The 23,592-nt window shown below is 48.5% G+C and overlaps 1 protein-coding gene across 5 annotated transcripts in view; it reads left to right on the top strand.

Moving 5' to 3' along the window:
• LOC108156233 (band 4.1-like protein 4A) overlaps positions 1 to 23,592 on the top strand; it is a 58,876-nt gene that overhangs the window by 25,856 nt on the left and 9,428 nt on the right. For 2 of the 5 annotated variants that reach the window (XM_017287578.2, XM_017287575.2), the window contains exons 2-15: positions 219 to 376; positions 11,130 to 11,234; positions 11,576 to 11,700; positions 13,141 to 13,238; positions 13,307 to 13,515; positions 14,282 to 14,434; positions 15,480 to 15,652; positions 17,300 to 17,584; positions 19,305 to 19,763; positions 19,825 to 20,223; positions 20,289 to 20,573; positions 20,636 to 20,776; positions 20,840 to 20,986; positions 21,185 to 22,568. In XM_017287578.2, coding sequence (XP_017143067.1) covers positions 293 to 376; positions 11,130 to 11,234; positions 11,576 to 11,700; positions 13,141 to 13,238; positions 13,307 to 13,515; positions 14,282 to 14,434; positions 15,480 to 15,652; positions 17,300 to 17,584; positions 19,305 to 19,763; positions 19,825 to 20,223; positions 20,289 to 20,573; positions 20,636 to 20,776; positions 20,840 to 20,986; positions 21,185 to 22,568 — 4,047 coding nt within the window. In that variant the 5' untranslated portion in view covers positions 219 to 292. The remainder of the gene's footprint in view (positions 1 to 218; positions 377 to 11,129; positions 11,235 to 11,575; positions 11,701 to 13,140; positions 13,239 to 13,306; positions 13,516 to 14,281; positions 14,435 to 15,479; positions 15,653 to 17,299; positions 17,585 to 19,304; positions 19,764 to 19,824; positions 20,224 to 20,288; positions 20,574 to 20,635; positions 20,777 to 20,839; positions 20,987 to 21,184; positions 22,569 to 23,592) is intronic. The other 3 variants (XM_017287579.2, XM_033388966.1, XM_017287576.2) reach the window with 2 other exon arrangements.

Raw genomic sequence — 23,592 nt, forward strand, 5'->3', positions numbered from 1 at the left:
CGCAGACACATAACTGCCAGAGCTAGTTAGAGTCTTCGTCTTCTCCTCGATGTTAGAGGCATTTCCAACCAGTATCTGCATCTGCATCTGCATCTGTAAACCAGTTGCAAATGCAAGTTGCATTCCTGCTAATTGCCACAGTAAAAGCATATCTATTAATTAATGTGCACATATTAATTGCCACTTTCTATCTTCTTTCTTCTTTCTTGTTTCTTTAGACAATGTCAGACAATCTTCAAGGCGACGCGACGTATACTTAATCTTTTATCGTGTGGAGAGTGAAGGAAAAACCATGAATTGCCTGTGTCGGCCATCGCGGATTATGTCCGTACGCATTAATTTGCTGGATGAAACCGAGTTTATACACGAGATCAAGGTAAGTGCCTCCCTCCCTCCGGGCACTCTCTATTTTTCAGGGTAAACATTGGGGGAAACTCTTTCCCTTTCAACCCCATAAACGCCGTCATCATCATCATCAGCAGCAACATTTTGTGACATGACAAAAAGTGTTGCATACTTTGAACGTGCCACACAGAGTTAGGAGACGGCACAGCACCAGCCCCAACACCCACACCACCCTCATCAATATTTAGTGCCAGGGCCTTGTGACTTGGGCAAACACATGCAAAGTGTCATCATTCACACGTCCATGGATCCAGAGCCAGAGCCAGAGCCAAAGCGAGAGCACAGATGTCTGTGACGGTGTTTTCCCTTCGCTTTTCCCAGCCTGCCGGTCTGCCTTTGGCCTGCTTTGCCTCTCTGGCTTAAAACTGCTCACGTTTGCCAAATTAAATGGGTCGTCATCTGAAAGAAGAGTCTCGTCGCTCGTTGTCGCCTTTTGTCTGTCTCGCTGGGTGAAGAATTCTGCTGATGCGGCATGCCCCACACTCATAGTTGGCATCATTGTGCGGGCAAATCAAATAAATTGTTGTGATTTTTCTCCACATCCACATCCGCCGGGGCGGCTGTGGCATGTTTGGGTGGCCTGATGTCTGGTGTCTCTGATTTCAGCAAACCTATGCGAAAACTTAAACCATAAAAGCATATTTCTGTATCTGTATCTCTGGCTTTTAATTGAAAAATATTTGTAAAGAACATAAATCGAAAGACATAAATCAGTTATTACAAAATTGCCATGAAATTGAAAAGGAATTTCTGTTGAGATGAACTTTTGTGTAGATCGAAAAGATAATCGAGTTGAAGGTTGAAGTTTCATGCAAATTGTCGAACAATCTCAGAGATGTTTCTGGCAAGCTCTTGTCAACTCGAGAACCCTGTGAGGTCTGCGACATAATTACCGAGTGACTTAAAGGGCCGTCAGTTAATTATGCAGAGATGCCGGCCCAAGAAAACGAAAACACGGACACACAAAGGGGCAGGGGAGTGGAGGGGCATATACCGAGGCCTATATGTGGCTACTCGTATGTATGTTTTGTGGATGCATGAGGTAATTGGACCAGTTGAGCGTGAATCGCCCACGGCAGATCAGTGGAGTGGTTCCGTACCTGATTGATCGACCAGAAAGAGGGGGGCCATGACGACGACGACAGACTAGTTTAGCCATTCCTGGAACTGACTAATGACACTTGCATGCTGCCTGCTGCCTGCTGCCAGCTGCCTGCTGTGTTGCATGTGGCAGTGTGCTTACAAAAATTGGAGCACGTATAACGCTAATAATCACAGCTCATCAACAAGAGATTTATAATAATTTTACAAGAGCTCAACGGCTGCAAGTCCGAGCTGAACTTTGGGCATAAATTGTGCATTAGACATAGGTGCCCCGTGCTCCGCAGGGCGGACAGACACCAACAGTCCAACCATCGTTGTCGTTGTCACAGGCCCTCGGGGTCATTATTAATGAGTTTCCACTGGCCCGAACAACTTATCGCTTGTAATTATTGCCCTGGCGACTCACGTAGACGCAGCCCGTGTGCTGCTCAGGCACATGATTGATAAAAGACTCGCCGCCGACAGAAAAAAAAACAACACGACATTTGCCATGAATGAAAACTCAAAGTGCCGCAGAGAGCCAGAGCCAGAGCCAGAGATATGCAAAACTGTCAGAGCAGCAGGGGGAGGGGGGGAGGAAGGAGAGAAAATGCGTGTGGCCGCCAGCCTCAAAAACGTAATTTTATTTACACGCCAGCCAGCGCATGGAGCCGCGCGGAGCTAGTGAGCCAGTGCTCTTGCCTTTGCCCCAACTGTCTGTCAAATTGGCAGCAACGATACCACAAAACGACAAGCAGTCTACCTGCGAGGATCGAAGATTGCAGATTCGTCTATGGTGGAGTACCAAACACAGAGCTGGGAGATTAAAGGAAATCCCTCTGGAAAGGGTATTCACAGCTTCGTTGGCCAGTGCCGTTTGTTGGCATTGTCATTGTAGTTGTCTGTGTTGATTTTGACGGCTGCCGATGGCACTAAGCGCGCACGCACTTAAAGCCGCCGCACGGCTGCAGTCCTACCATTAATGACGACCCAAGTGATTGGAGTGGAAGAGTGTGGGGGACTGACTGACTGACTGGTGCCTGCGGTCGACTCGTTTTTCATTTCAGCCGGGTTAAGCGGAGCTCAGTTAGCCAATGAGAGGTACGACTCGTATATCCGCGACACATCACACACCATCCATGCTGCAATAACCGTGCAACGCGCGCGTTTGGTGTCTGGGCAAAAGTGTCGTAATCGATTTTTCATGGCCATAATGAGAGCTGTGACAAACGTTGCGTATGAGTGATTTTTTGGTATGCATTATCCGAGAGGGGATTACATTTTGCGAGTTTATTTCACAGAAATTCAGGGACGGATTAACAAGATAAAGCAACAAAAGGAAATAAAGCTGAGAGACTTGTATATCAATCTTTTGTACAAATAAATAACTTAACTTTAATTGCTAAGCCTCACTGGGATAGAGCGCAAGACAGGGACTTATATGCTTCATTCTGGCAATAATAATCATCTCATCAGATACGGGATCTGCGTAGATATGATATTCCCGAATCTTTGGAATTATCGGGTACACACAGAAACTCCATAGCTTAAAACTTGATCTTTGCCATAGTCAGAAATGCCGATGACATACCAGAACTCAAAGAACTTCAAGTTTTCGAGTAATTTTTCACATACATATTCCAAGAACTTTAAGTTTTTCGAGACAAAAGTTTGAAAAATGGAGTTGACAAAGCCTCTGTCGCGGCCTTAAGCTCTGGCAAAACTGTGACAAATGGTTTTTGACGACTTCATGCTCAAAAAAATACACACACATACATACATACATATGTAGACCAGAAAATCTTAGAGTCTTGTGGCGTCATTTATCATGCTTACAATGCTAATGACATTTGGCCAGGGCGCAGCAGCGGTCGGGCACGAAAATTCACGGCCCAGACTTCACAAGACTTCAAGTGCGGCCAAGCAGAGCAGAGCAGACCAACTGCGACTGTGGCAGCACTTGAAGTGGTTATATAATTATTTCTTAACGGTGCCCCAGAGCTCTGACCACCACTTGCCAGAGTGCCAAATAGTGTGTGGGTTTTGTTTGACCAGCGCTTGATTCTGTCAATACAGGGTGCGCTACTCTGGAGGGACTGTGGGACTGTGATTTGGGATTGAAATCGGATCAGATCTCTCAGTGCAAACACATGGCCGCTCGGCCGTTTGAACGTTCGAGAATTTATGTAAATCATTCACCCAAAAACACAATTCACTTCACATACTGGCCACACAATGACATGGCCGAAATGGTAATGGTAATGGAAAATGGTTTGGACTCGAGTGTTTCACGAGCAAACACTTCACAGCCCCCAAGCCCAGCGGCACAACTGAAACAAATTGCCATATACCAAATACACACATGAATGTATCTCTAAATTGTATCCGAATATACATAAGTATAGGTCTGTGGAATAGACAAAATGTTGGTCATATGCCCCCATGCCCCCAGGCGACATTTAATTAGAGTCGAACGCTGGTGTCCAGTGTTCACACGCCAAGCGGCGCGCAGATCGCGTCATTTCTACGGCCAAAATAAACCTGCAGTTTATGGCCAACATAATTAAGTTAAAAGCTTTTTTACAGTCACCCCACCGAGCTCCCCATCCGCCTCCCGCTACCCCCCACGGTCCACGGTCCGCGCGCGTTCCAATTGATAATGAAAATGAAAATAAGCAAAAGCCATGAAGCGTGTTTAATGGCTAAATAAATGCTGGCTGGCGTCTAGATTTCAGTGTTGCACCCACACCTGTGTCCCACTCGGCTTGGATTTGGCTGATGCTTAAAGTTAATGTTAGCCAAGGCCGGGATATAGAAAGGAAACTGCCGGGACATTGACCATCGAATCGGAATGAAAATCGAAACGGAAATGTTCAGAGATGGCATGGAAATTGTCTTTCACCCTTGATTGCTAAGACACACTGTGAGAGAGAGAGGGGGAAACCTCACCTCTCTTCCTCACAGTCCAAAGTGTATTAATAAAGACGAAAAAGGTCTGAACCTTTACCTTTTTTTTTTCTGCCAAAGTCAGCATCCCCTTGTTCCCTTTTTGAGGAACTTTTTTGGGGGGCAGCTGTGTGGGGTAATTACTTTATCTGTTGCTGAAGTTGCGCTTCGGTTCGGTAATAGGATTAACAAAAGGCAAGCGAAATTTTGTGGCTCAAAAACTGGCTATAGAATGGAAATCCAAAAGCTGGCCAAAAGAGTCTCCCCCCCTCCCGCTCTCTCTTCCTCTGTGTGTGTGTTGCCTTTTGCAGCAGCTGTCAGAACCATAACTCAGTGTCAAGTCGAGTCGAAACTGGCTCTGGATATCTGGATATCTGCGTGGCCACAAAAGCCCCCGCGCCACAGACGGACAAAGACAAAAACCAATTGTTCAATGGAGGAGTACGATTGGTGCTGCGGGGCCCCAAACGAAATAGATTTGCAAACAATTTGCAACAATTCAATCAAAAAAACTTTAAACGCAAATACAGAACGTCGTACGGTTGGACAGACAGACGGTTCAGCGGGTGGCCAGAACGAACGGGTGGGAGATCAGACCAAGAAAGAGCTCTAACTTGACGGCCATCAGATAACTCACTCACTTGGTGGTCCACGGGACCTCAGCCTCAGCCTCAGCCTCACTTCTTCGACTTCTTTTGCGCCCTGTGTCGCTGTCAGTTAGCCCCCCCTCCGTTTGCCCCTCTGTCTCTGTCTGTTTGCACTGTTTGTCTGTCTGTTTGTGCTGTTTGTTTGCCCAAGCGTTTGAATGGGAGAGCTAACAAAAGCGCCAAAGAAATTTCAAGGTGAGACCGGGTCTAGAGCCATGTCTTAGTTTTTTGTGTGCGAGAGGATAAGCGCGGAGCAGCGCAGAAATATTTGCCAGCCAAACACAATGATATATCCAGCATTTGCCACACAGACGTTGCTCAGGGTCTCCGCAGAGTGCAACGTGCAGCGTGCAGCGTGCGGAAAATGCAAGTGTTGCCACCGCGGCGGAAGTCGTAGCTCTCTCTCTCTGCCAGCCAGCCGGAAAAGCTCGAGACATGTTGAACAGTTGCACGTGCAATATTTCACCGCCATTGTGCCACATATTGATTGCCATGCCCAGGGCTGGGATTAGCACTAGCAAAGGAAACTATCCTTTGCTCAAAGAGCGCATCCCGCAGGAAAAGGCTGCAAAAAAAGTGAGCAGAGTGCGGAAAAGCTGCGACAAATGTCAACGGGGCAACGAACGAGCCAAAGAACTGCCAAAGTCTGGAGAAAAAAAAGCAGCCAAAACATGCCACACGAGGGATCGGAAAGGCGGTACAAGAAGTGCCGCTATGTGACGATGACGGGCGACACACAACTCATATTGCATCACGGGGCAGGAGGCAGCTCTAGTTGAAGTTGGAGATGCCTCCAAAGCTGATGCCTAAGCTGATGCTGATGCTGATTTTGAGTCAGAGTCGGAGTCAAAGAGGCTGAGGCTGAGGCTGAGGCTGAGGAGGAGACCCAGCCCGTCGTCGTCGTCGTCGTCGTCTACATCCACATGCAGCATTGTCAGGCTTTGTGCCCGTTTGGCGTGGCATGCGAAATAAAACTCTCGTAAACAGACAGCCGACGTCGCTTCTAAACTGCAGGCATCTGCAGAACAAGGAGCAGCACAAATACACTTGGCGAAGGCACCAAACAGATGGATACTCTTACGGGAGAGGAGCAAAGAGTTGGATTTATGTGAATATTGGCTGTAGTTTTGATCAAGAGAGTTCTCAGAGTCGAGACGTTGGCATCTTCTGGATTGCCTCTCATATTTTTGTACCAAGAATATGTTATTGGGAATATGCACTTTCTTCGTTATAGTTCCTGTCTTGCTCCCCCTTCGATTGCTGGCTATTCCCTTAGCAATTTCCGATTATACCCACCTGTTTTCATAGGGTATCCTTCAGCAAAGGCATCTCCCCGAAACAACAGCAGAAACAACATCGGCGAGAACAGCCAGCAAACAGCAAACAAGATACGTAGACGGGAGACGAACCTTTGGAGGCTGAGCTGCAGGAATTACGCAAATCTCGTTTGTTGAATGTGTTTTTCAGTTAGGTGGAAGATGCGCCAATATGGGGATGAGCCCCAGAGGCGCGTGCGGGGGGGGCGGTACGTTCCCAAAGAGATGAAAACGAAGGAGGCTAAAGGAGCGACGGCATGGACATAAATCTGCTTTAGCATTTGGATTCTCTGACTGGGTTTTGTGCATAACGACGACGACGACGACGACGACAACAACACGATGTTGGCTCTGCTCTGCCATTGCTTTTCTTTCATTTTGTCGCCGTTTTGTCTGTGACATTGACTGTCTCTCTCTCTCTCTCTCTCTGGGACTTTCTTTCTTTCTTTCTCTCCTTTTCTCTGTATATTTCTCTCTTTTTCTATGTTTATCTCTATCCTTCTCCGTGTATGTTTCTCTCTTGTTTTAGATTTGTTTGTGCTGCTGTTTTTAATGCTTTTTTTTGCTCTGAGCTTAAGACTCATAATGCCGTTATAAACACAAACGAATGCAGCTCTGTTTTTATTTTTTTTTTTGTATCTGTGTATGTGTTGGGTGTATCTGTGTGTTTGTCAGAGGTCAGCGCACGTTTAAGCCAAGCATCGCAATTATACGCACAATGCAATTCGGAGAAGAGAGCCTCAGACGAGAAGAGTTGCAGCCAGGACACACACACTCGTACATATATATATATATATGTATATGGTAGATGGAACCATCTTTGGGGCAGAGCCAGATGCTGAGTAGCATCACCATCTGACCTGACCCTCATGGCAGCAGCGGCTTTTCCCTTTTCGCTGAGCTTTTCCCCGCTGTAAATTGCAACAAATAAGCTGACATAATGCCAAAAGAAGAAGGGCAAAAGTGTAACCCTTTGAGAACATAAACTAAGTGTTAATTATATTAAAGTCTGGGGGCAACATGCAGCAGATTTCAGCACACACACACACGCAAGAGGCAAGAATTGGGTTAGTCACGTAGTTAAAGTTTTGGCAAGACGTTGATTACGTTTTAGCAGGGATTTTCCCCGCACAGAAAAAGTGTCGTCGCCCCAAAAGGATGGCAGAGCTACTTGGGGGATGGAACGGAAAGAAATGGAATGCTGGTGGCCAGACATGTGTGCTACATTTTCCGGTTTACCACTTGGCGTTCCTCTAATTAAGTTGCATGGCGAAAAACTTCTTCTATCCCCGCCGCCGCCTGCCAACAGCTGACAGGAATGGTGTGGAGGCGCTTCTGGTTAGGGAAAAATGTAAGCTCATTAAGTGTACTTGGCCAGGATTCGATGTCCTTTAGGCAGCCACACAGCCAGCCAGCCAGCAAGCACTCCTTCGAACATCAAAGTAAGCATAATTTGATTAAGACATTTTAGCCAAAGACCTAATCATCATTAGCATCAACATAATCATCGTTGGGCCACATCCGACCCCAGGGTTGCCCGCTCCTCAATTTTCGCTGCTGTCAGCATCAGCTTCGAGCTTCGAGCTTCCAGCTATCCGCATCCGCATCCGCATCCACATCATCCTTTGATGCCCCAGACATCATCTACTACGTCATTGGTTCGTTCGCTTCACTCTGGCTCAAGCGAAATCTAATTTATTGAACTCTGTCGGAGAGTGAGGGAGATAGAGTCAGGGAGTGGTTGCAGAAAAAAAACCTTTTGGGACTTAAACACTTTTGTTTGCACAAGTTTTTCCGGGTTTTTCCCTGCCCCGCCCGCCAGCTCTGTCTAGTTTTCGCTCTGTGATTAATTGCCGGCCATTGCGGTCCCTTACATGTTTTCACGTTGATTTTCAGCCATAACGTTAGGGAAAGGCTTTCGGGCCTTCGACATGCCTGAGGCGTAGTTCATTAGGATGGAAACTTGTTATGTAGGGGTGGTCTGTCCGTCGGTCCCTCTCTATTAGTTTGAGTTTCGATGAAGGGGAGCGACGTGTCTATTCCAATCTATGAAGATCGATGGTGGAAGCTCCTTTCGGAGGGAAAAACTCTCTTCCGCACATGTTTAAGGGATATTATATTACTCTGCCACTCACCTTCATCAAGTATTCCATTTACGGGGCACATACATTATTAGCCTCAAACTCCGCCGCCGCCTCCTTCGCTCCTCCTCCGCTCTCTTCGTCCTGTCTGAGCTTTGACTAAGTAAAAACGGCAGACCGACAATATGATGAACGCTCACGGTTCTTATGCATTTTTAAAATGCACTTTTCTGCTTGTGTCTTATGGTAAAAGCATTCACAACAACTGCAACAACAGCAACATATAAAACAACACCAAAAACAAACAAAAGATATAACAGAACACAGAGCACAGAACTGGTGACAACAATAAGGACATGGACAGGGGCACGGACATGCTCTTGTGTAGGAAATTTTACGGACCATTGTATTAATGTCCTTGGCCCACGTTCACGTATTTGTAATGCAATTTAAGGCAGCAGGATGGCAGGACAGCAGCAGAATGGCTATGGACTGCAGGACATAGAATGGTCCTGGTGTACACCCATAGACTGCATAGGAGGGAGGGAGACAGGGACTGCATCGCAGCAGACTGCTCAGGAACTCCAAAAGCACGTTCACTTAGTCTCTGCTGTCACTGTCACTGTCACTGTGTCACTCCCCTCCCCTTCCTCTGCCCCTTTTGCCCCTTGCACTCCACTCTCGTCTCGACTGTCATCTAATGCAGTCAACTCAAACTCGAATGCAATTAGTTTTTCCACACATACCCGCATACAAAAATGTCCCTGGAGAGAGCCCAGAGAGCCCCATCAGCATATGCAAAAATCAACTCGTTTTGACCTTTCGAAAGTGTGAGGGAACTTTTGTGAGAACGTGTTGTCATATAGAGACTATCGCCCTAGCCGTCGCCGTCGCCGTCGCCTTCGTCTTGAACTCAATTCTCTGGCAGTTTTAATTCCCAAAAGGCAGCTTAAACATCTCGATGCCAGTCCTTTTGTGTTTCGTGTTGGGTCAGCAGAAAATGCTTAACATAAATTCAAAACGGAGCTCGGCTCGGTTCTGGCCGAATCCCAGTTTGTTCACACTTGCCAGCCATTAAGTTTATGACGCAACAGCAGTAAAACGGTAGAGGGACTGGGAATGGAATGCATGCAAAGGGATGCGATGCCCTGCCCATCGTCGTCGTCGTCGTGTGTGCAGGATGTGGCCCCCAAAGGGATCTTTTGACCAGGCAAAAATACCATAAATAAAACATGGCAACGGGTCGAACGGAAAAGCAACAGCAATGCCATAGGCAATGGCAACAGCAACGCCAGCAACAAAAGGCAAAAGTCAGTGTCTGTTGGTCAGTGCCAAAAAAAGAGAGGGAAACCACAACAAAAAACAATGAAGGAATGATGGATATGGTTGTCGAATTATTTGATACCCTGGGTGAATGGATAAAGAAACAAATTAACCCGTCTTTCGATCGATTTTTACTATGGCAGCTATATGGTATAGTACTCTGATCTTATTAGAACTCAGGAGAGAACTTACGGTGAACCGGGAGACATTGGGGGATATATTGCTTTCCCTTTGAGTACATCCCAGAAAAACCGCACAAGAACTCGCTCTTTACTGCTAAGCTACTCTGTGGGAGACTCCCCCAGGGTGTGTCATACACCTACACGAATTGATTATACTCTTTGAGGATACTTTCTGAGTAATGGGTGTAAAAACAGCCACCAAAAGAGAGAGAATCCAACATGTTGAAGCGCCAGCTGCTCCACATGAGACACGTGGCAGACAATGAAGGAGCATCCCCCACCGGCGGACTCGACCCGGTCGGGCAGGGGCGTGTCAGGAGCCTTTGCGGTTAACAATAGTACGCCCCTGGCCATAGACCATAGTTTGGGCGCTTTTTTGCGGTCCTGCAGCTGCGGCAACCTTTTTTTTTGGCAGCCTGAGCCGAGCCGAGCAGAAGGAGTTGGGCAGTCGTCTCCCCAGAGAATCAACTCAATTTATTATTGCCACTAGACAGAGAGAGAGAGGGGGAAAAAAAGGGAATTGGCATTTTAAAGCTTTAACAAATTAAATTAAACCAACAGAAAATTGTTGATTGCCCGACTTTGTCCACACTTCGATTTGCCATAAATTGTTTGGCTTTTGCTTTTTGGAGGGAACATTTTCTTATTTGCTTTGGCGACGGCCGCATTTGGTCCTCGTTTTATTTTGTGCTTTCTGTTTTCCTTTTTTATTATATTTTTCCATTTTATTTTATCAGCAAACAGCGACAGCAAAAGAAAAGTGCAAAGGCAACAGAAAGAGAAACAAGCGGCAGGGCAGCACCGAAAAAAAGGCAGCAATTTTCCAATTGAATAATTGTCACTCGGGAAGTTTTCACTTTTGTCGGCAGACGGCAGAGGCAGACGGCAGAGGCAGAGAGTTAGCCAACCGGAGAACGAGGGCACAGAACGAGAACCAAGGACCGAGGACCATGGCTGTGGCCATTCAATGGCTCAACAGTTTGCCAGTGTCTCCACAGTGTTTGCCTTTTGCCCAGTCTTTGCCCAGTCTGTGCTTTCCTTGCTCTCAGACCCAACTCATCCCAGTCAGCGTCCACTTCCCTCCCTTTGGTTTCTCCCTTAGCCATACTCCTGTGTTTTAACAGCAATTTTCTTGTCTATTTTCAGGATGATTTGCCGGGCCAGGCTCTGCTGGATGTCGTCTTTGCCAGGCTCAATTTAATCGAGACCTCATACTTCGGCATACGTTATATCGACGAGGAGAATCAAACGGTAAGGCAGGCAGGCAGGCAGGCAGTGTTGTCCAGGACTCCTGCTTCTACTTCCGCTGTGCAAACATATTGGTTTTTGAAATTCATTTTCATTTTCATTTTCATTGAAATTCATTCAGGCGCAACGAGCGCTAAAGAAATGAGAACAAAAAGCCGTGCCCCAGGCGGGAGGCGCAACTCTTTGAGTCTCTCTCTGCATCGCTGGGTGGGGGGGTGGCGAATTATATAATTTCGCTTTCAAGCACCTGTCTGTTGTCCTTCAGACACACACAGTTTTGTGCATGGTTGTGTGTGGTTCGACCTCCCTAACCTCTGTTTTTCCTGTGCTTAATTTTCCCGCAGCACTGGCTGGACCCTGCCTCACGCATCTCCCGTCAGCTGAAACCCAAATCGGATCCATACGACTTGTATTTCGGTGTGAAGTTCTATGCTGCCGATCCTTGCAAGCTCCTGGAGGAAATCACCAGGTGAGTGTGCGGTGCTGAATCCTCAATTAAATTAATTATTTAAACCATTTAATGTGGCGCAACTTTTGGTCTGGCGTGGCCTGGCCTGGCCTGGGATATTCATCAAATTGAATTTGAGGAAATTTAATTTGTTAACAGACGCATAATTATAATGCAATTAACAATAAATGAAGCAAATGGACGAGTGAGATGCAGTTAAGGAGAGAGCCAGGGCCACGACTAACTAATGGATAATGCATTATGAAATTAATGCATTTATGCACACACACACACACACATACATTGAGCAAAATAAATTAAAATAACGCAATACTCAATTGAAAAGGAGAGGCAGCCACTGGGATGCAGATGTTGCATGGATGGACCCTGGGAGCGGATTGGTGTGCAAAATGCCAAATGTCGCAAACGCAAACGTTTATGCTGGTCAGCCCTGTCAAGGGATATGTGGACATAGGAAAGGGCGGACAGGATACACAGGGACATAGTCATGGCTTTCATCATCGTTCGATGGCGCGATGCGATGATGGTGTCTGGGGGCGATTGCTGCATTTATCAAGCATTTGGTGTGTGCAAATATTTGCACTTTATACGACGACACGTTCCCCATAATCATCATCAGAGACAGCAGCAACGGCGGTGGCGGCGGCAGAGTGGCGAGTGGATTGTCGAGGATGGAAGGATGGAGCGGAGCGGAGCCCACCATTTGGCCAAACATCATCAAAATCTATGCCCTGATGCTGATGCTGATGCTGCTGCTGCGCTAATATTAGCGCATATAAATGCATCGAAATGCACTTGTAGCCAAGTGGAAAGCTGTATGGGAAAGTAGGGTTCACGGCTCCATGGGTTTATGGGTTCATGTGGCAAATGCAATTGCCACTGAATGCATTATGGCAGAAGTGCACTACGGACTGGGACTACGGCCCAAAGAATTTTGTTATGTTAGCTATACAAAGTCTGCGGCAATACAATAAACGGCAATTGACTTTCGACAGCGACAAAGTTGAAAATTCCAATGGATAAATAGAGGGATATTAGTCCTCCCCTATCAGAGAGTCAAACAAGGACAGCAGCCGGCTAGACCGAAAAGGATTAAGGCAAACATCAACTTGAAACTCAGGCCTTTGCAAATAATTGTGAAATATGATACACAGCACGCCCTGCCCTGCCCTGCCCTGCCCATCCCTTTTGCGACATATCTGTATCCTGTTGTGGTTCTTGTTTTTGTGACTAGTTCCGTCTGTTGTTTATTTGCTTCATGATTTTGATGTTACGCCCAAAAAGTCAACAAGTTTTCCGGTTGTGTTTGCCTTGGACAAACATCGATGGAATAGGGTGGCAGCGGGGGGATTATCAAATAATTTTATGCCCAAGGATTTGTTTGTCAGCTTGTTAACTTGGTCCTTCATCCTTTGACTAATGAAATTTGTCAATTTTCAGATACCAACTTTTTCTGCAAGTCAAACAGGATGTACTTCAGGGACGACTGCCAGTGGCCTTTGAACTGGCCGCCGAGCTGGGTGCCTTTGTGGTCCAATGTAAGTGGGAAGGACACACTCGTTTGTCAGAAGAGGAGCATCTTTGATATATTATAAATCATTCACAGCCGAGCTGGGGGACTACGATCAGCGACGCCACTCCAAGGGCTATGTCTCCGAGTTCCGGCTGCTGCCCAACCAAAGCAACGAGCTGGAGACGCGCGTCTCCGAGCTGCACCAGCAGCTCAAGGGCATGTCCCCATCCAGTGCCGAGCTGAACTATCTGGACAAAGTCAAATGGCATGATATGTACGGCGTGGATTTGCATCCCGTTTTGGTAAGTTATAGACCCCAAAACCACAGCTGGTTTCGGGTGGAACAGGGGTCAGCAGGGAAATGCAAAGTTTAATTTCATTTCATGGCAAATATTATAAATCATTTGCTCACATTTCTGGACCCCAAAACGTGGGGAGAGGGCAATGATTACCCCAAAAAACCACCCGATTTTGGGGTGTGTGTGTGTGTGTGTCTCAGACGAGACTCTAACCCCTGCCCGATCCCCTGGTTTTGTGCTGCGTAAGTTGGCACTTCATTTGCATTTTTTATTGCCCTTTACTTTGGTATCAAACCTCAATAAATCACCAGCTGTGTTTGTCTGGGGGGGGGCATGTGGCATGAACCCTTGTACTCCACATGATTGTGGTATGTGCCCTACCTCCCGCCCCACCTTCCACCTCCCTTGTGTTTGTTTATAGACACAAATCATTGACTATCGCGGCGCCAGGCAGCCGTCTTTCATTTGGATTTTCCTTACTATTCCTCCCAACCCCTTCCCATGCCCCTTCCTTATTTTCTTTTCCTTTTTTTTAATTTAATTAACAGCTAAAATTACATTTATTTCGGTTATTCTTACGGGGAGGCGTTCGGCGTTCGGTGCTCGACGTATCCATAAAAATGCCGCCTGCTACTAATGGGCGCAAAACTTTCCTCTTGTTAACACATTTTTTGGCAATGGCCAGAAAGAAACTTTTGCGCCTGCCTTTTTTTTGCCAAAGTTTCGCTCTCACTAAAGTTCTCAATTCTCTTTCTCTTTGCTCCCACAGGGCGAGGACAGCGTGGAGTACTTCCTGGGGCTCACGCCGAGCGGGATTGTCGTGCTGCGCAACAAGACGACGGTGGCTCATTACTATTGGCCGCGCATTGCCAAAGTTTATTATAAAGGACGCTATTTTATGCTCAGGATAAGCGATAAAAATGTAAATTTTTCACGCACCCGAACGCGACAATGGAGACGAAGGCCATGGGCGCGAATGGGAAAGCCGGACTGGGGGTAGGGCGACAATGGCCACAATTGACGATGCAGATCCCCCCATCTTGGTCATAAATTTGTTGGCCGACAAGTGCTTCATACAATTTGCAGTTCGTATAAAGAGTGGAATGGAAAAAGGGTAGTGCTCGAATGGCAGTTATCCTTGGGTTCCAAGAGGGATTAGATGGGATAGGATTTATCTGGGAGCACTAAAGGTTCAAAGATGGATAAACAGCGTTTACCAAACCCTACGGATCTGTTATAGAATTATCATAAATATCTGTCAAGTGATCAATCAATCATTTTCATATAGAAGTCCCCATTAATCAGCATTCAAGCGATCGCTATAGGGTATCCATGCTTCTCCATCACATCTCGCAGCTGTTTTCAATTTCTTATTTCCCATTTTGCAGTGTCGCCAATTTCTTTGTGTCCCCGTTGCTGCCTTTTGGGCGACAACTTTTTGGCTGTCAGCGGCATCAAGTGGCGCCAGGAGCGGAGTAAAGTGCTAGAAGACTCGTTAGCCAACAAGTAGCTGCTTGGTGCTCTGGCAGCGGCGATAGAAGATAGAAGACACCGAATGGGGCAGCTTCTGAAACTTGTACACTTTCGGGTGTTAACGCTTTGATAATCAAAAAACTTTTTGCAGCCAGTTGACGCGCACAAAAGGCGAAACTTTAACGTTTTTCCTTTTCGACTTGATTTTTGTTGGACGGGTTTTTTTTTGGGGGGGAAATTCACACTTTACATTCTGCAAAGGGGAAGAACCATTGAGTGGTAGGAACGAGTGGAAACAACTTTTGCTGAGGCATTCATTCACTCAATTTGCCTTTTGCCTTCACTTGGCAACCGACTCGACTCGACTCTTTGGACTCTTTTGTCGGCATCGTCGCTCCCATCGCTCCCATGGCCCATCGTCGTGACTTGACTTTTCCGCTTATCACACACTGCATTTCCCGCATCCTCCTCCTCCCTCTGCTCCTCCTCCACAGAATGAGCTCAGCACTTACGGCTTCGAGACGCCTCGCAAATCGGCGTGCAAACACTTGTGGAGATGCTGCGTGGAACACCATGCGTTCTTCAGGCAGGTGCGCGTCGCCCCGCTGCCCAGCTCCCAGTCGCATGCAACCGATTTGTTCCAACTGGGATCGCGCTTCAGGCACAGGTGAGTACCGTACCGTACCGCACCTTCACAGGCACAGCGCAGAGTTCCTTCTGATGATATATATGCCGGAAGTATTTCGGCCCGACAAGTGGGTGCAGTCATGTGCTCCGCCCTCGTCATGGCATGGCCATTAGATAAAGTTGTTAAATCCAAAGAAACCATAACCATGTCAGCTCCGAGCTGGACTCTGGCTAATTTATTGGCCGAAACCCGAAAGCGCAGCCAATTAAGACGTAACAAATTCCAATGGACCAAACACTCGACTCGCCTCGAGTGCATCCCATGTGATTAGCTCATTAAGAGGCAGAGCTCAAGTGGATTTCGTGGCAGCTGCATACTCGTACAGATGACCTGCTGCATGGACGGGGCACTGGTTCTCAAGAGGATCAAAAGATGGGGCTATCGAAAGGGGGGGTACTGCTGATACTTATTAGTGTAATGAAAGAAGGCTTAGGCTTAGCTTAAAGGGTATAGAAATGTAGTTTATGTAGGGGAATAATTTGCCTATGAAATGCCTTCTGATATTCCGTTTGCTGGAATCTTTTGCCTTAATTGGACATTCCCTTTCCAACGACCAGCTCCAGGGTATAACCACTTGGTCGATTGTTACTCCCAGGTTACTTTCAGTTTTCCTTTGAAAGAGAGAAAATGAAGCAAGTTCGCATGTGTTGGGCTCCTCGAATTTCATGCAGCTCCAATTAGAAATCATCTCTGCCCCAAACAGAAGCAGGGTAGGCAGGAGTGGAGGCCAGCATACATAGATCAACTTTACGCCATCGCTGGATGGTCAACTAATTGGAAGTCCAATAAAAATGTCGGATCTAGGAAGCCTTGCAAGGCACAAGGTACGGGGCAAGGGCCAGCAGGCATTCGGCCGAAAAGCAACTCGAGTGCAAAGCCCACTAATGACTTTCTGTGAAATGCGGCTCTAAACCACGGCAGGAAAGGACAGCACAGGAGGGCACAGGGGGGCACACGGGGGGCTGGCCAAATGCAAGCCAAATTGTGCATGACGAATGTGGCAGGGGATTGGGCTTCGAATGGGGGGTCTGGGCCTGGAACTGGAACTGGAGCTGGAGGCAAGTAAGTCCTGGCTTCATGTTTATGACAGACATTTGCGGTGACTGCGGCTGACCATTTAGTTGCTGCGCTAAACTTTCTTGCCCCCAAATCGAGTTCACGTGGCCACGAAACTATTAACTTGGCCAACAGCAGAGAGAGTATGTGGTGTGGTGTAGTATAAGTGTATCGTAGGGAAAGTTCTAGCCAAAAAAGATAGACGAAAATTTTTGGTTCTGGCTCGGACTCCCATTTTACGACGGAGGGAGATCCAAGGAAGGGCCTTGGCGTTTTTAATTTGTGAAACAAATGAAAGTTTTTCTTCGTTTTTATTCTTTTGGTTGCTTTTGGTTTACAACCTTTTTATGGTTCACTGTTCATTATTAGCCGGGACCATCAAGAGCAAGTCTTCCCTTGCGCCTGCCTTTGGCTTACGTTTTTTGGCCGTTTTTTCCCATTTGTGTTGTTAATATTTTCGGACGCCTTTATGCCTACTTTTATGTTGTGCCCAACACTCGCCACTCGCATGTCTGCCACAACCAACCCCCCGCCAAACCCCCGAACAACACCCCGAAAACAACCCGAAAGTCGCCCGGACAAGCAAACGGAGAAGGATGCACTGGCCGCCGGACGATCCCCGCCAGCCTTCACTCGCGTGCCCTCCAAGCGCCAGCCCAGACGCGTGATTGATGACTTTTTTAACAGCCACAAAGGCGGAGGCACCAACGGAGCAGGAGGAGGAGCAGGAGCTGGAGGTGGCGGAGCTCTTCTAGGCGGAGTCGTTGGCAACGGAGGAGTCGTCAGCGGTGCAGGAGGAGGCATCAACATGGGCAACAGGCCGCTGCCACAGCCAGGTCTGGGCAACATCTCCAAGTGAGTACCCCCCGAATGTCCATCATTTGTTTTCATTCCATGCACAAAAGTTTTGATTTACCCATTGCTCGCTCCCCCCTCCCCCTCCTCTGTGCACAGAGAGAGTACTCTCTCCAGTACTTGCCTTTTTAGTGTATTTTTTACCCATTTATGCAGCAGCTGCTACTCTTGCTGCTACTTCCTTTGACGTAGTTGTCCTTTTTTGGGATACGCTTTTTGTGGTAATAATTTTTAGAGGCTGCTCCCGCCGCCGGAAGAGCTCTCATGGGTCCTGTTCGAGAGGGCCTTTCCCTTTGATCTGTTTTTAATTTTCAAACACATTTTTGGGGGCCGCAGAGCAGTGTCTGGCAGCATCCAATTGCGCGGCTCACTCGATTGTCTCGCCGGGTTCAATCTGAAAGGAATGCAGCCAGAACACTTCATCATTCCCATTGCCCCCATTACAATACATTTCATGTTTGTGTTTGACAGAACCACAGGATGGGTGCGGGTGTGGGTATGGGTGGCTAACTCCTTGGCATTGTCCTCGTTCAAGTGCCACCCATTGCATGTGGCGGGGCACTCGATTTTTTGTTTCGAATTTCGTGTTCAAAATCCATTTAGTTGGCATTTTGAAGGCAGTTACATTGTCTAGACGCAACATTTATTAAATGTTTTATGGTTGTGCACATCAAATTATATAGACAAATAAAAATCCCAGCCATTAGTTGAGTTTCTGGGCAACGGAAACGGTTGCCAGGATGTTGCGAACCAGCGATTAAGTGAAGCGGAAGATGAGAGAGAGGGAGAGAGATAGATTGAGTCATGGCAGGAGATTTATGTGTGGTGGAAGAGCAAGGACACTACACACTGAACAGATCCTAGAACACATTTCGAATTAGACAGCAGTTTCTTCCCACTCTGTCGGCCGTCTGCTGTCTGCCGTCAGTTTGCTGTTGGCTGTCAGTGTAAGTGTTCTGCTGGTGCATAAATTACACGCTCAGGTGAGGGTCTAAATAAGGTAATAGAAGCCAATCCCAATCCCAATCCCGATCCCGATCCGTACAAAGTGTTTCTGGCTGTGTAATCGGTGGACAGGCAGCAGCACTGGCAATTCCTTGGAAGAACTGGGATTGGGGACTGGGGATTGGGATGAGCAAATAGCTCACGTCATTTATCATTTGCAAACAAAGAGAAGCCCAAACATCAGGCAGCCGGGACAGGCCAATCAAGTTGCCTCCTGCTCAGAGAGGTCTGAGAGATCGAAACGACCAAAACGAAGCGGGAGCATAAATCACTAGGCACGCCTCGGTCTCGGTCTCGGTCTTGGCCGCAGTCTCCATCTCCATCTCCGTCTCAGAGGCACGTTCTGGATCCGAGTCCAAGTCAAATGGCGACGACTCCTGAGAGTACGAAATGATTGCCCGCTGATTGCCAGTGCGGCAATTACTCAATTTTACACACGCGCATTATTTGTCTGTGTCGATCTTGGATGTGGAGATGGAGATGGAGTCGGAGTTGGAGTTCCACTTGGAGATGCGAGTTCGATGTTCAGGCTTTGGGTTTAAGGCGATCCTCTGCATAGCGTTGGCTCCTCCGACAGCCTAAATGGCCCCCAATGCCGCAGAGCAGACTTTAATCAACGTTTATGTTAAACAATTTAAATTTATGGCAAAATAATGCGAGACTGATCCCCCATCTCTTCTATCCGACTATCCAACTCCTCCTCCTCCCCCTCTAGCAACTATGACAGCCCCTACCGATCCACGTATAGCATTCCCACCAGCCTGGGCATCCGACCCTGCCACCAGCAGTCCCCCCAGCAGCAGCAGCAGCAGCAACAGAACAACAATTCCAGCAGCTACAACAACAACAGCGGTGGCAACCTCCAGACACCTGACTCGCCGCGAAGCACGCGCAGTGCCCCATGGCCCAGGTCGCAGCAAAGATCGCTCTTCGGCCACACTCCGTCGAGTCCGCGGTCCGTGAGATCGGCCAGCACGGCGCATCATCACCACCATCATGGGCACCACAGCCATGGCCATGGCACCAGCCACCATCCCCACCAGCAGTCGTCCTCGTCGTCGCACCACCAGCGACAGCAGCGGGCCAGCTCCTCATCCGCCTCGCATCAGCAGCAGCGCTACAGGTCCAGCTCTGTGGAGAGTCACTCCTCGAATGATTCCAGATCCACAAGAAGGTAAGTCTCCAGAGGAGATCCTCGGGGTAAAGTCTCTGAGGAACTACGATTCCCTTTCCAGACACAAGCATCGCCATCGTCGCACCTCCGACAATGAGAGTGAACTCTCGCGAGGCTCAGGTCGCTCGGGGCGATCGGGTCGCTCGCATCATCGCAAGCACCGCCGCTCGCATAGGCATCGACGGGACTCGGCCGGCGGCTCTGATCACGACAGCACCCGGGGACGCAGTTACTCCGGACATCGCAGCTCCTCGATGAGGAGTGGAAGTGCCGAGCTTATCGACTCCACGACGCAGTGGCGAGAGGTGCAACGACGACAGGCGGAGGCCAGCCTTGGCCAGAGCTCCGTCCAGCAGGCGGCAGTCTCCAAGAGCAGCATGGTGGCCCGCAGTTTGCACAGCAACGACAGCCACTCGGACACGCACTCGCACCACAAATCAAGGAGGCATCGCAAGAACAAGTGAGTGAAAAAAGATGATCCTTTCCCCTAGACGATCCTCAATCCTAACTTCTTTCTTTCCATAGATCTCCTTCGGAGTCGCGCAGTCGCATGTGGAACAGCGAGCTGGCCAAGCATCTGCAGTTCGATCTGGTGGACACCGAGGGCATGTCGGAGCAGCAGCTACGGGAGATCCCCTACACAGTGGTGGAGACCACCTCAAAGCGTTCCAACTCCAATCTGAAGATCCACAAGAGCAACAGCAAGAGCAGCGTGGGGGCCAAGAGCACGGGCTCTGGCAACACCATAACCAATGGCAGCGGCTCCGCCAGTGCCGGACAGGCGAGGATTCGCGTAGATCGCATCAGAGGGTGAGTAGAAAAAGGATCCGATAGCTATAGCGGCTGGATCTTATAGTTGAGCCGCCTTTCAGGCTCTATTACCAAAGTTCGCATCCGCATGAGGGTAACGGCGGTGGCGCCGGCGCGGGAGGAAATGCTCCCAAGAACGGATCCATACGATCGGCCAGCACGATATCATCCCGAGAATGTGAACGCAACAATGGACTGGTTAGGTAAGTGCTTACCAGGGGGAGTCCTACTCAGGCTTCGGAATAAGAGTATCACATTCTTTATAGAATGATGTCTAGCATGAGCATGGGTGACTTCATTTCGCCCACTGGTTCGAATCTGAGTCCATTGGAGAACTCCGCTCTGCGTGTCTCACACGAGCACACGGATTCGGGTCTAGGTGCCGATCAGGATTATGCCTACTCTTCAGAAAGGTAAGTGGAATTGTTGAAAGGAAAGAATCGATATTTATCGATATTTTATGCGATAAATGTATAAATTCACCTATATTTGATTTCGATATTTCGATAGAGTGTATCGATTTTTTATCGATATCAGACACTTCAGTTTGATACATCCCTAATCCTTCTCTTTTCCCTCTGTATCCATTCACACCATCCCACCATTCTTAGGTCCAGTGACAGCACACGCTATGGCACCAACAAATCATCGGGCGCCTCGAGCGGATCCCATCGAAAGTCGGGCGGCAGCGCCGGAGGCGGCACCAACGGCGGCTACAACAGCCTCATGCAACAGACTGTGAGTAATCAACAGCAGCAGCAGCGCTCGCTGTTCGCCCAACAGCAGCGGCAACAGCAGCAGCAGCAACAGCAGAAGACCAATTACAAATACGCCTCCTCCTCATCGACCACTAATCCCACAAGCGCCGGTGCGGGCGGCCTGGCGCCGGTCCACAATGCATCCTCTTCCTCGGGCCATGGTCACACGACTCCCAATACCAATCCCAATTCCAACCCCAATCCACAAACAAACGCAACTAACCCGATGCAGTCGCCGGCGGCTGGCCACGCCAATCGCCTGCTCCACTACACGACCTTTGAGAACAACCAGTACAAGTTCAGCCTGAACAATGCCCTGGCCAGGGGCTCGGGAATGGGATCGGGATCGATGGCAGGTGCCGGCGTGGCCACCGGCGGCGGCAGCAGCAGCAATCTCATGGTATCAACTGGTGGCGGAGGTGCTGGTGGGGGTGGTGGTGCTTTCAGCAGGCAACGCAGCTTCGTGGAGTGGCCCAGCAATCCGGCGGCCCCGTACTACTATCAGGGACCCTCGACGAGTGCGGCGCAGGTGAAGAGGCGCGACGCCAAGTCGGACATTGGGGTCCCCACGCGACGTCTCTCCGGCCAGAGCATAACCAAGACCCAGCTCCTGACGGGCGGGGGCGGCGGCGGCCAGTTGGCCAATGCCAGCTGCTATCCGCTGCACTACGCCAGCAGCAGCGTGACCAGCTCGGGGCATAGCCGTCCCCCGGGTCAGCGCTCTGGGCAGGCCACAGCATCGGGCCGCTATGGGATGCAGCCGGCCAAGTCGGATCTCTTCTTGTCCTACATCCATGGGGCGGAGTACGAGCGTCCCTACATCTACAACTATAAGATGCCGCAAATGCCAGCCGGGTCGGGGCCGGGCGCTGGTTCTGGTTCTGGAGCTGCGGCTGCGGCTGGTGCTGGTGGTGTTCCTGGGGGATCGCCCAAGCAGCAGCCCACCGCATATCACATCTCTGGCTCCCAGACAGCCGATCCGCCGCCACCGCCACCGCCTCTGTACGGCGGTTCGGCGCCCGCCAACGATGTCATGTACTATCAGTTTGACAAAGGAGCCGCTCCGTCAACGTCAACGCCGCCCATTGTACAGCAGCCGCAGTCGATACAGTCGATGCAATCGATGGCATCGAGGCAGCCATCGTCTTCGTCGTCGTCGGTGGCTGGCGGTCCATTAGTCTATCTGCAACATGGACAGAATGTTGCCCCATCGAATGTCACCTCCACGCAGCAAACTGTGAGTAAGATTTGAGGTCCGTTGCATGTTGCGTGTAAGCCGTAAACCTGTCGCATGCTGTTCTCGTTCTCGTTCGCGATGTTGTTGTCTTTGTCTTTGTCGTTGTCGTTGTCTTTTTCGTTGTCTCTTCTTCCTCATATTGTTGTCTTGTCTTGTGTTGTGTTGTGTCCCTAGAACTTGTGTTGTTTTTTTTCCCTTTGTTGCATGTTCTGTTGTTGCATCCAACTTTTTAAGTATTTCCTTTCTTTCGAGTTGAAGTTTGTGTTTCGCCGCGTCTCCCTTTAATTGAATCCCGTATTTTATTGGCATTATCGCATTCGAGAAGAGCACTTAGTTCACTTGAAGCGTACATAGTAGCTACCATAAGTATCTCTACACATAAGTACTCCCTCCCATACTCGTATATTCGTATATAAAGTTAGTTTTAAGAGTCGTCTCTTGACTGCATGACGTATACTTAATTTTCTAGCACAAAATTGTATTTTCTGTGATTTTTTTCGGGTCTGTATTTCTATAACGAAGCTCAGCTCGTACGAGTATATGCGCCTTTGTGCAAGTGTAATAAGTAACTGAAGCTTTTATGTTGATTATTTTGTAAGACTCATTGTAAACATTTGGAGAGAGAGAGAGAGAGAGAGATCCGGCAGGCAGCCCCAGCCCCTTGTGTGTCTGTGTCCCCATTCTACAAGCGTACTTATCTCTTATACACTCCCTCATGAGTGCCCTCTAACCCCACGCGCTCTCTCTGTGTGAGTTTGTGTTATCAAAAAGCTAGTCTATGTCTGGATATAAACTCACACTCACACTCCCCGCACTCGTTTTGGTATCTGAATTGCGGGATAGACTGAAATTTAATTAACTGAAATTTAAGGCGTGAGAAAGATACTCCGTACTCCCGGGAGTCCTGGCGGAACCTTTGACTAGGCGGCACACGAATGCCAATGGAATAGTTTTGTGCAAACTTTAAGGAAACCAGCAGCAGCCATAAACATGCCCCCAATCAGATCTTTGAGCCGAAAAACTT

Source organism: Drosophila miranda, chromosome 2 (assembly GCF_003369915.1).
Source record: "Drosophila miranda strain MSH22 chromosome 2, D.miranda_PacBio2.1, whole genome shotgun sequence".
Taxonomy (NCBI): domain Eukaryota; kingdom Metazoa; phylum Arthropoda; class Insecta; order Diptera; family Drosophilidae; genus Drosophila; species Drosophila miranda.